The sequence below is a fragment of the Orycteropus afer genome, unplaced genomic scaffold (assembly GCF_000298275.1).
Source record: "Orycteropus afer afer isolate SDZICR_OR568_19922 unplaced genomic scaffold, OryAfe1.0 scaffold00256, whole genome shotgun sequence".
NCBI lineage: Eukaryota > Metazoa > Chordata > Mammalia > Tubulidentata > Orycteropodidae > Orycteropus > Orycteropus afer.
Window position 1 is genome coordinate 2,172,624 of NW_006921843.1, and position 12,371 is coordinate 2,184,994.

General features: G+C 41.0%; 1 protein-coding gene across 1 annotated transcript in view; it reads right to left on the reverse strand.

The window, feature by feature from the left end:
* CHRNA7 (cholinergic receptor nicotinic alpha 7 subunit) overlaps positions 1-12,371 on the reverse strand; it is a 315,119-nt gene that overhangs the window by 149,456 nt on the left and 153,292 nt on the right. The window contains exon 4 of the mRNA XM_007949894.2: positions 6,640-6,749. Coding sequence (XP_007948085.1) covers positions 6,640-6,749 — 110 coding nt within the window. The remainder of the gene's footprint in view (positions 1-6,639; positions 6,750-12,371) is intronic.

Here is a 12,371-nt window from a genome sequence, read left to right on the forward strand (position 1 = left end):
TATGAAAAGTGAATTTACTCTGTAAATCTTCACCCAAATCCTAAAAAAAAAAAAAAAAAAATAGCCTGTCTTTAAAGTAGGTCTGAATATTTGATAATCCAGATGCTGTAATGGCACATGAATTTTTTTTTTTTTAATATTTCTTTGTGGTTTGAGTGACAGTTTACAGAGCAAACTAGTTTTCCATTCAACAATTTATAAACACTCTTTTATGACATTATTTGCAAATCCTATAATGTAATAGTGCTTTTCTGTCCTCTTCACTGTGTTCCCCTTTTCCATTTGTCCTTCTTTCCTACCTTCTAAACTTTATTTTTGGGCAAATGCTGCCTTTTAGGTCTCATATGGTTGATTGTTCTTACTAAGTTCTTCATGGGTGTTATGGTTCAGTTTCCAGACTTAACTTTTTGTCTGAAAGGTGATCCCTGGGGGTGGATGCAGTTCCATGGTCAAAGGATGACTAAGGACCATAGTCCCAGGAGTCCCACTAGTCTCTATCAGACCAGTAACTCTGGTCTTTTTAATGATTTTTAATTTATTTTTAATTTATTTATTTTTTCTCTCTGTCAGGATTCTGTATTGCGATCTTGATCAGAGCAGCTTGTAGTGGTAGCAGGGCATATTCTAATTCTGGTCTCAGGCTAGTGTTGGCTATGCTTCACATGGTCTGTAACAGTACATCTTAAAATTTTCTATGAGGTCCTCAGCAGCAAAATTTCCTTTGGTCACCTGAAGATTTTGGTCATGTCCAGGAGCTCCACTGCTTTCCTTTTAACAGTGCCTTCCCATTCCCAGAAGGCTGGCATGGCTGCACTGTGGCCTCCTTCTCTGAGTCTCTGTAACCCTGCCCAAGGCTCTGCTCACTGGGCCTGGGGGGGGGGCGGGAAAGAGGCAAGCACTGTAATGCTTGAGGCATTGCACCCTTAGCCAAGCATGGAGCAAGCTCTGCAACCCCGCTTGAGGTCCCTCACACTCAGCTCTAGCATGGGGCAGGTGAGGCACAGGAGCTGGAGAGCTAAAACCCCTGGAGGCAGCTCCCCACCTAGTACTGCAGTTTGTTGATAGATAAACATTCCATCTCCTTAGAACAATGCTGAGGCATGTGCAATTCAGTCTCCCAGAGGCCCCCAATGGGAACAGCCCCAGTTGCCCACAAATGGTAGCTTGTGTTTCAACACACCCTATATTGACTTTCCTTCCTTCCCAATCTTCTTGTCCCCTCTCTCAACAGTGTTTCCCATGATCACCTCCTAAATAAACTATCTGTGCTGAAATCCTTGGGGTTGTCTTCAGGGGGAACCTAACCTAAATATCTTAGGAAGGGAATAAATGATTGTTTATTGACAGGTCACTGATGAATGTAATTACAAGCCCTTGCAGGCAGGACTACATTTCGCCTAAATGTGTCCTGCACATATTGTCCCTCACCCCAAGCTCTGCCCCTGGTCACAGAGTCATGGACACATGTGAAAGAAGAGTCTGTAGCAGAGAACTGCAATTTCAGAGCCATTTAGGAGCCCAGGTATGTGCAAATGCAGCTTCTGGTTCTAACAAGGGATAGTTAACACCTATGCCATCATAAAAATACAAGACCAATAAAAACATTTTCAAATATATTAATAAAAAAATTCTATTATTTTTATGGAACCTTCTGATGTAATGGCTCAAGCATGAACAGATCCAGAGAAGCCAAGGCACCTGCCTGCAGCTGCACAGTACAAGAGACGGCAGCTGTTGAGCCAGGACTTACACTTTCTTCCTATGATCAGACTGCTGATAGCAGCAAGACCTTTAATTTCCACCTAAAGGAAAAATTGTGACAAGCCATCCATAATTGCTATTCACTTTGAGCAAGATATTGCTCAGACAAATCCTTGAACTGCAGGCTTAGAGTAAAAAGGAATAAAGCATCCAGCAAACCACTGGGATCAGCATTAAGGAAGGAATGCTTTTATTAGTGTTCATCCTTTCCTCTGAGCAAGCTAGCCAGCTGGCCCAAAACATCTTCCCTTGTTCACCATCCATTAAGGAAATAAAGCAGCCCAAACCAGAAATGATTCAGGGATGGCTGTTTGCAATGACCCAGCCTCTTCAAAGCACAGAAAATATATTACATTTCAAAAATCATTAGTGACTCACACATGGACTTCTGAAAATATTGAACAGAAACAGAGCAAGAAAGATGACAGATACCTTTGTGATGCTTTGCCCAACCCAAACCAACGTTCCTTTAAAAACCATGGCTTGCAGAGAATGATGGCATTTTCCTTTCTTAAGGAAAAACTCCTCTGTATTCACATATTAATGAACCTACTGAGAATTACATTATTTTGAGTGCTTAGAATCAGGCAGAAATTACTCAACTTAGTATTTTCTAAAATATCTAATAAAAAATATCAGAAGGTCAGGATCCCATTAAATTCAAGGATATTTTTGCTACTTCCCATGCCAATTTTTTTTGACACAATCACACTTTAACTGAATGTTTCCTATGTCACCAATATGATTTATTTCCTTTTATTTCTTCCTTCTCTTGCTATTCTTAGCAGCACTGTATTACATTGATCCAAATTCTGCACTCCTTTTAATTTCTGTATCCCTCCTTCCTCCCTCCATCTTACCTCTGTACATGTATTTATTAACTGCTATGGATCTCCGGTGGCATAGTGCCTAAGGGATTTGACTGCTAACCAGAAGCCTGGCGGTTCAAACCAACCAGCCGCTCCTTGGAAGGAAGACTAGGCAATCTTCTTCACAGAGTTACCACCTCAGAAACCCAAGAAGGGGACTCTATGAGTCAGAATTGACTACATGGCAGTGAGTTTGTTTGTTTAGTTTACGCTGCTTAAGCACTTCTCTGCTAAAAGAAAAATTAGCAGTTGGGAGAATGATGTGGCAATCTGCTTCTATAAATATTACAAGCTTTGGAATCCCTATAGTGCAGTCTACTGTGTCTTATAGGGTTGCTATGATTCAGAATTGACTTGATGGCAAAGGGTTTATGCTAGGTACCTGTGAAAGGCAACAGACACTAACTTGGAGGTGTTGAGGGAGTCAGAGAAGGTTGTCTTGGAGGATAGGAAAATGAGCTGGGTCAGATGGATGAAAGAAAGGAATGAACAGTCCACACAGAGAGGAGACTCATGGAAAGGTCCTGTGTGAAGAATGTTAGGGCATGTTAGTGATCCGAAAAGCAAACAGTTGGGCTGAAGAGGAACAGGTGTATGTTGAGGCTGGAAGGGTAGGTGAGAGACACATTATATGTACATGTAGGCCATGAGCTTTTTCTCCTATCCAGATAGCAAAGAGAAGCCTGTAAGGAGGAATTTAAGCAAGGAGGATAAGAAGGTCAGATGCATGTTTGGAAATGAGCTCTTCTTGCCTACTCATCCTCTCTCTTCTTTCTACTGGCCCTTAAAAAAATGCACTTAGCTTAGTGTTCCTTTAGCCTTATACCTTCTTTGTATATGTTTATTCTGGTCTTTCTACTTATTCCCTGTAAGTTTGTAACTTCACCTTACCATTTTTTACCACTTCCCTTCCCTAGTGTGTGATACTTTTTCATCTCTTCCCTCCCTCTCTGCATGCTCATGACCACCTATTCTCCATCCAAGGAGTTTGCCTTATTTCTTCTCCACTGACTCTGGGCCAGTAATGACAACTCCGACCCACAGAAGCTGGTGGAAGTGCCGTTTCAGGACTTCCAAGCTCATTCATTAAGAGGCCTAGAAGCTTCCACTTCCCTCCTCTGAAACCATTCTTCTTGGGATGCAGCCACCTTATTGTAAGAAGCCCTTACCATGTGGAAAAGGCCTGTAGAAAAAATCCTGGGTCCTACATACAGTGGGCAGCCCCAGCTGAGCACCACACTGCAGTGAGTCCTGCAGAGAACCAGCCATATTGGCCCAGTCAACCCACAGAATCATGATAGATAACAACAATTTTTGTTTAAGTCATTAAGTGTGGGGCACCTTGTTATGCAAATAATTGTCACAGTGTGTATGACTGGCTTAAATATATTTCTGGGAGCTCTGGTGGCATTGTTGTTGTTGTTGTTATGTGCCGTCGAGTCAGCCCTGACTCATAGCGACCCCTCCTTGGGTTTCCGAGGCAGTATCACTACGGAAGTAGGATTGCCCAACCTTCCTTCCGAGGAGTGGCTGGTGGGTTTGAACCGCCAGCCTTCTGGTTAGCAGTCAAGTGCCTTAGCCACTATGCTACCAGAGCTCCTTGTGGCATAGTGCCTTGTTTTGTGTTCCTCCATACTGTGCTCATAAGAGCATACAACTCTAATGTTTATCAGTTCCTTCAGAAAGGAAGTCCCATATCCCAATAAGGCAGCCACTACAGACCCCATAATAGAGTCTGGTGGATATAGTCAATATAGATATGGTGAGAAAAAGAAAAAGGAAGATCTGTAAGTAGATCACAAGGGGAGATGTGAAAAGAAGGGAGTTCTGTGATCATCAGTTGGACTGTGGTGGGGGAGGGGTGTTAGCCCTGGGGGCTTTGTCCTGGCAACATTTGTCACGGACAGACTGGTAAGCCTTCACTCCTTGGGCTTCAATTATATATACAATACTAGGTAACTCTTTATAACCAGAATACTAGAATCATCAAATATTTTATTTGTTAGAGTTTATGGTCTTACACATAAGCCATAAAACACATCTCTTATAGACTCGTTTTAGGCCCTGATGTTGCACAAATGGTTTGGGTTCAACTACTAACCTAAAGGTTGGCAGTTCAAACACACCCAGTGGCACCACACAAGAAAAGTCTGGTGATCTTCTATAAAGATCACATCCAAGAAAACCCTGTGAAGCAGTTCTTTTCTGTACCACATGGGGTTGCCATGAGTCGGAATTGACTTGATAGCCAAAGGTTTGGATTTTGAGTACAGACTCATTATTAAGAGATTCTACTACATTATAAATTTATTCTTGATTTTAGATGAAAAAAAAAATTGAATTGGAAACTATGAAAAATACTATTGACATATTTTTTTTTAATTGTCATACCATCTTACGTTAAGCAAAAATCTTCATCATCATGCCTATAAACACACAAATGTTAACTGTTTTCCCAGAACCACACAAAACCTGCTATGTACATCCACAGAGTTATTCTTCCAACCTCTATGAAGCTGGCATATCCTCCATTTTTCAAAGGAGAAATCTGAAACTCAGAAGTAATAGAAATAGGAAATATCATGGCTAAGACTTATACTTTGATTTTCTCCAGCCTAATCCTTTGCCTTTAAGCAGTCAATGTTCCCAGGAATGGTCCTGGGAGACATAAGACCCAACACTGAGTCAAGTAAGTTCATGTGTTTCACCTCCTCTCTGGGACCACTCACTCTTACTTTAAACATTGTTTCTCAAAACCTAGTTGTCTGTACTAATTCAGGAACAGAAGAGTGACAGCAAACCAGAAATGGATATTCTTCTAGAGACAATCCCCAATGATTCAAGTGAAATGTGACCACCAGCAGCAAAGACAGAAAAATAATTAGAAGTCAATACAAAAAATTCAATCACATAGCCTTCTGGAAGTAGCCAGTGTAGGAAAATTACATCAAATTGTCCAGAGAGAATCACTGTGTGACCATTAAAAGCAGTGGCTCATGGCAGCACTGTTTCCCTGAATCAGGAAAGCTTGCTTCTCTCCTTAGTGTAGGCTAGAGACAGCAATCATCATTAGGAAATAACTTTCTTTATATTAAGCTCATTACTACATTTCATGGAGTTCCTAGGCGGTGTAAATGGTTAATGCACTTGGCTGCTAATGAGAAGGTTAGAGGTTTGAGTCCACCCAGAGCCAACTCAGAATAACAGCCTAGAAATCTATATTCAAACAATCAGCCATTGAAAATTAAGAGTTAGAGCTGAATCAACAGCAACTAGTTTATTGCATTTTAGATCTTATTGGAAGGAGATGTTCTGGATTCTCTTACTTGACCATAGGTTTAGTAAAGACTTTCATTGCTTCTAGAAATCTGCTTTGCCTGGATACCCACCTTTTAGGGGTCTGGTCTGCATATCAGACTGCCTTGCTTATTCTGTGGCCTCAGAAGAACTATTAGACCATGCCCTTATCTACCTTTCTTCTCAGAGGTACACAAACTGCTCTACATATTTCCACTTGCAACTGGAGAAGATACTCCTCATCTACTCATCTGCCTTTGCTGCAGAACTCTCCCAAACACACAAGGGGGATGTACCAAATAAATACTTGAATCCAGAAAGTAGACTCCGCCAGAGTATCCCAGGAACAAGCAACTGCCTCTGCTGTTGACCACACTGGCTGACATTCAGTGAGTATATCCCTGTCATGCAAGAATGCCTCCAGTGCCCATGTGCACAAAAATAATGTCATGCACCTTCAGTACCCAAGCCTGCATATGTGGCCACCTCAGGCAGCACACAAGCTATGGTGAACCTGCATTCATGGTGGAAAACATTAGCAGAGTAGAATCTGTTCCAGTTCTCAAAGACCTGTCTGCTTAAAAAACCCACAGGAAGCAATGGTCCCAAATAATGGATAACTCATCCAACATGTCAGGAAAATACTCAAATACACTTGATTGCCAAACATATACACATATGAAAATATTTTCCTTTTTTCCAGTGTCCTTACCTGTTATAGAGAAGAATATCTGGTTTCCAAATCTGGCCATCTGGGAAACGGACAGTCTTCACGCCTGGGTACTCTGACATATTCCATTGCAAATAGTGATCTGTCCAAGACTGACACACATAGACAACAGTGTTAGTGGCCCTTGGCTTGCTTTCCTGCTAATATTTCTTGTAAGAGATTATTAAATAAATTCAAGCCAAAAAGGGTTCCCGACATTTATTTACATAATTGAGTTGCTATCTATAAAATATAAGGAAACTGGGAGCTATAATCCTTCCAAAATGACTGTGAATAACATAGCAATCACATCGATGTCTCTGCTGTCACCATGGCTACATTTAAATCATAGCATTAGAGATCATTCTGGCTACTGCACACCCTAAGGCAGCCACTTCTGCAGCTGATGGGTTACTTCAAACCAAATGAATGACTGTTTTGCTTTCAAAGTTTCCCACTGTATGGAGACTTTTTAAAAAATTCACTTACTTCCATTGGAATATGAAAAAGAACTGGAGAGATGCAGAATATTTATTTCCATAAAACAGCACTGTACAGCAGCATGGTAACAGCTATGTAAAAGATGTCAGATTTGCACCCTTATTTTGTTGTGGCGATAGTGCTCTGACACCAAAACTTGACAATGCAACCATATGACCTTAGTGGATAACAATGAATCAGGGCATATAGCTGTCAGTAAGGATTCAAAAAACGTTATAAAACCATGGACATAGATGCATCTCTTTGGGACAGGCTTCACCAGAGAAAGGGTCATGCCTAGGATCTCCCTCCCAGGACCAGGCTCACCAACCTTTGCCCTGAGTGCCATATTTTCCCAGACAGCTTGACTGGCATCACACCCTCAGCTGCATAGTAGTGGGACAACCCAGTGAGGGCCTCAGGGCTGAAAGATTTGGAATTAATCATCCCTACAAGTACGTGTGAAAGGCCCTAGGTAATGCACAGTTAAAGTAGCTCCTGATCAAAAGATTGGCTGTGAGTCTACCCAAAAGTGCGTTGGAAGAAGATCTGGTGTCTGCTTCTGAAAAGTCAGCCAATGAAAACCACATGGAGTACAGTTCTACTTTGACACTCATGGGGTCACCTTGAGCCAGTGTCAACTGAATGATAACTGGTTACTGGTTGCAAGTGCACCATAATAAGGACAGACTTGGACTTAACTCCATCTTGTCTCCACCCCCCACATTCACTTGTGTTCTGGAACTAAGCATTTCTCAGTTTGGAAAGGTATGTGATGAAACACCCAAGCTGAGCTGAAGGCAGCTTCCCACAATCAAACACATTATTTCTGCAGCAAAACATGAAAATGTGTGCTAAGCAAGACATGCATACCTAAACCTCATATTAATTTCAGTTTGATCATATAAGTTTGAGACAAAAGTACAAAAACAACGTTAAGAGTGTCAGGGAAAACAAACAACAACAACAACAACAAAAAACCTTCATTTTCAGAGTTGTTTAGATTTAAAAATTTCTCATTCTGGATTGTGGACCTAGGGCTTTAGAAACTGGTGATGAAGGGTCAAAGACATGTCTCAGGAATACGACAAGTAGTCTGAGGAGAGCAGAAAAGCATTCCAGAAAGACTGTTCCAATTCTGAAAATATATGACATCTGACAAGAGGGCTATTCAGATGATAAACATTATTTTACAGCCATGAGCCTATAGGAATAAAAAAGTATTAATGTATAAATGGACAACTGTCATTAAGCATCTAGAATTGAGACTGGCCCCACTGCCAATGTCTCTAATTAGATGGATGTGGCCAGGGGAAGGGAGGGGAGTGGATGATAGCACCAAAGAAGGACCACTGTGAAATGCCTAGGACCAGCCAGATTGTGGTTGCTTCAGCAACCCTCTGTGCCATTTGCTAGTCCTCTCCCTTCCATTTCTCTCTGGTTCTGGGCAGAAAGCTCTTCTATGCCCAATTTCCACACTTTCTTGAACATGATCTTTTATCACTGTGGGATTCTTCTCTGGGTTTGCTAGTTGATCACAGAGGCTCTCAGTTTCACCATTACTATCATGCTGACAGAGCCTGCAGGCTTCTAAGAACTGCTCATGAAGGTGGGTGTGGCAGGCAGAAGCTACCTCCCTGTGACTGCTGAGATGAAGGGAGAAGAGAGAGAGAAGACAGCAGCTTTCCAGTGCTTGGTCACAGCTGTGTGGTGATTTCTCAGCCATGTCACTCTTCTTTTCCACTCATGTGTACACTCAGCTGCAGGGGCAATGTAGAATGGTATCCTGATGGCCAGCACCAGTCATTTTACTAGTTCAGTGTTATGGAATGAATTGTGCATTCTAAAAGATGTGCTGAAATCCTAATCCATAGTACTTGTGAACATGGCCTTGTTTGAAAACAGAGACTTTGTAGATATGATTAAAATGGAGAGATCACCCAAGGGGTACTTAATGTAATCACCATGGACCTCAAAAGTGGAAGACAGAGGCAAAAGATGAAAGTCAGAGGAAGATGTGCCTATGGAAAAAGGCAGAGAGAAAAATACTATTGCTGTTATGGACTGAACTGTGTGCCCAAAAGTCCTAACCCCTGATACCTGTAAATATGGCCTTGCTTAGAAATAAGGTCTTTGAAAATGTTATCAGTTAACATGAAGTCATCCCTGAATAGGACAGTTCCTAACCCATTCTCGGTGATGCAGTTAGAAAAGAGGAGACAAGACACAAAGAGACAAAGGAGTCATGTGAAGATGCATCTATAAGATAAGGAATGCCTACCAAAAACTGGAAGAGACAAGAAAGGATCTTCCCCTTAGAGCCTTCAGAGAGCATGGTTCCACCAAGACATTGACTTGGACTTCTGGCCTTAAGGACTGTGAGCCAATAAATTTCTGTTATTTAAAGCCACCCACTTTGTGGTATTTTGTTATAGTACCCCTAAGAAACTAATGCATTCAGTATATCCTCATGTATTCTACAATACAGATAATGTCAATATTATTCTTTTACACAAGAAAATTGAAGCACAGAGAAGCTAGGTCTTTCTAGTCCATGTCTGGGTCAGGACTCAGATTCATGTTACCTGACTTTAAGCAGAATGACCTGTCAGCTCTGCTAGAGCTGTTCTTCCAATCCAATCTCTCAGTGACCCTGCCCAATGACAATTTAGGTGACAGGCTTTACCAGAGAAAGGGTCATGCCTAGGATCCTGAAGTGCTGCCCACAACCTTAGTTCAGGAATGGGGAGCTCCAGACAGCTGGGAATTAGACAGACCTGGCTCTGTACTCTAGCTGTGGCTGAGAATAGCTGGGGGAGCTGGTGTGGGCCAGTCACCTCTCTGAGCTGGTTTCCTTACATATCCTCTATTTCAAACACGTTATTGTGAGGATAAAATAAGGTCATGTGTGCAGCATTAGGTAAAATGAACATGGCCCTGATAGGTATGTAGTAAATGATGGCTTTATATATATAAAAGGGATCCTCTTCCATTTTACAAAAACTTTCAGCTTGTGGGACCTACAGTAATTGAGCTGCAATCACAGGGGAGAAAAGAACACAGATGCATAAATTTTGGCACTGCTGCACAGGCTGTGTCCTGGGCCTGGGGTTAGAACTCCCTGATCCAAGGATTTCATCTAGCACCTCACAGTGTTCTGTGAAGGTTTCTTGAGAATAAATGTTGACAGTTTGCTGTAAACAACTGTGTTCTAGAAAAAGGTTGACTATCCTCTCAAGGCACTCACTTCCCTATCAGACCATAGGTTCCTTGAAGCAAAGGCTCTGGGCAGAACCTCTGTGCAGAGAGCATCCACTGTGTTTTCCACATAGTGGGCACCTGAACATATTTAGGAATTAACACTGAGGTCCCAAAAAACACCAATGCTTCCAGATCACATTTGAGATAGTGTATGCTCTTCCTAGGAACTCTGGCATAGTACCTAAGGCATCTGACTGCTAACCAGAAGGCTGGCAATTCAAACTCACCAGCCACTTCTCAGAAGGAAGGTTGGGCAATCTACTTCTATAGTGATACTTCCTTGGAAACCCAAGGAGGGGTTGTTATGAGTCAGATTCGACTTGATGCAGTGAGTTTTGCATTTTTATGCTCTTCCTGGTGGTGCAGAGATTAAGCACTCAGATGCTAACTGAAAGGTCAATGGTTCAAGCCTACCAATTGCTCTGCAGGAGAAAGATATGGCAATCTGCTTCTGTAAAGATTTACAACCTTGGAAACCCTATGAGGCAGTTCTATTCTACCCTATAGAGTCACTATGAGTAGGAATTGGTTTGATGCCCTTCCTTCTTTTTCTTCCATTTCTGTGTGATTCCTTCTCATTCAGTCAAGAGAGGTGTGTATGGAGATGTCAGGGGACACAAAGGGAGTAAAGGGCCATTGATCTGGAATGCACCATGGGAATTCTGATTCTTCCATAGGTCTGAGGTCTGCACTCTGTTGAAGCCTGCCTTGAGTCCACAGGAATTCTTCTTTAAATGCACACACACACAATAATTTATAGTGGAGAGGAAGAGAGAGAAAGAGAAAGAAAGAGAAATGGGGAGAAAATAAAAAGAAGAAAGGGGAATGGAAATATTTATTTGCTTTTAAAAAACATATTTTTTGGAAGGCAACTATGCTCACCACCATGCCAGTAAATAAGTTTTTTGAACTCAGAGGTGGAAAGTGGGCCTGCTTCTACCCACTACCTCCCAAAATGTTCTTTCTTGGAGAAACATAATGATGAAAACATCATCATTATCCACGGGAGGCTATTGCGTCTCTATACAAGCCACTAGCTTACCAATGATCCTGATGTGAGGCATTTCTATATTCTATGTGTCAGTGACAAAGTAATAAAGAATGCAGGAATTCAAATGGTGATTTTTTTTAATATGTGTGATTTAGAATCTAAGATTCTATAATGTGAATGTTATTAGTTACATTATTAGAATTAAAAAAAAAAAAAAAAAAACCAAAAACCTGTTGCAGTTGACCACAACTCATGGCAACCCCATACGTGTCAGAGTAGAGCTATGCTCTATTGGGTTTTCAATGGTTGATTTTTCAGAAGGAAATCATCAAGTCTTTCTTCCAAGGTGCCTCTGTGTGGACCCCAACTTCCAACCTTTCAGTTAGCAGGCGAGTGCTTTAGCCATTTGCACCATCCGGGAACTCCAAAATTAGGAAGTCCAAAGTAGAGAATAAATATAAAAAGATTGGAAAGTTTAAAGCTAGAAGAATGGCAAAGATTCGCAAATAAAAGAAGACAGATGTTTTAAAGGAAACATTAGTCTCTGGATAGCTCAAATGTTTCTTCAAAAACTGAAATGACTTCTGTCATTACTTCCTATAGATTCAATCAGAGTATGTCTGACAGACTTGCTTAAACGTTAAAGCTAATAAAAAGAGAAAACACTCTAATGGCTTCCTCCTAGGAATGTGAAGAGGTAAAAAGAACAACAATATTCTATTCCTTCAACTCATCTACAAAGCCCTACACAGTCAAAGCAAGTAAGAGAAGGAAAACAAAATCAACAAATTTTATTTCAAATATAATTTTATATTCATTTATTTTATACTTTTTTTTTCTATTCTGAATGCATTTAAAATCTAATTATGCAATGAATTGACCTACAAGTTTAACCTTCAACCCTGAAGAAAAAGATTAAATGGATTCACAGCTTCTCAGAATAGGAATTCAGTAGCACAAAACTCTTTGGGAGAGAAAACCTAATTTCTTTTTTTTTTTTTTT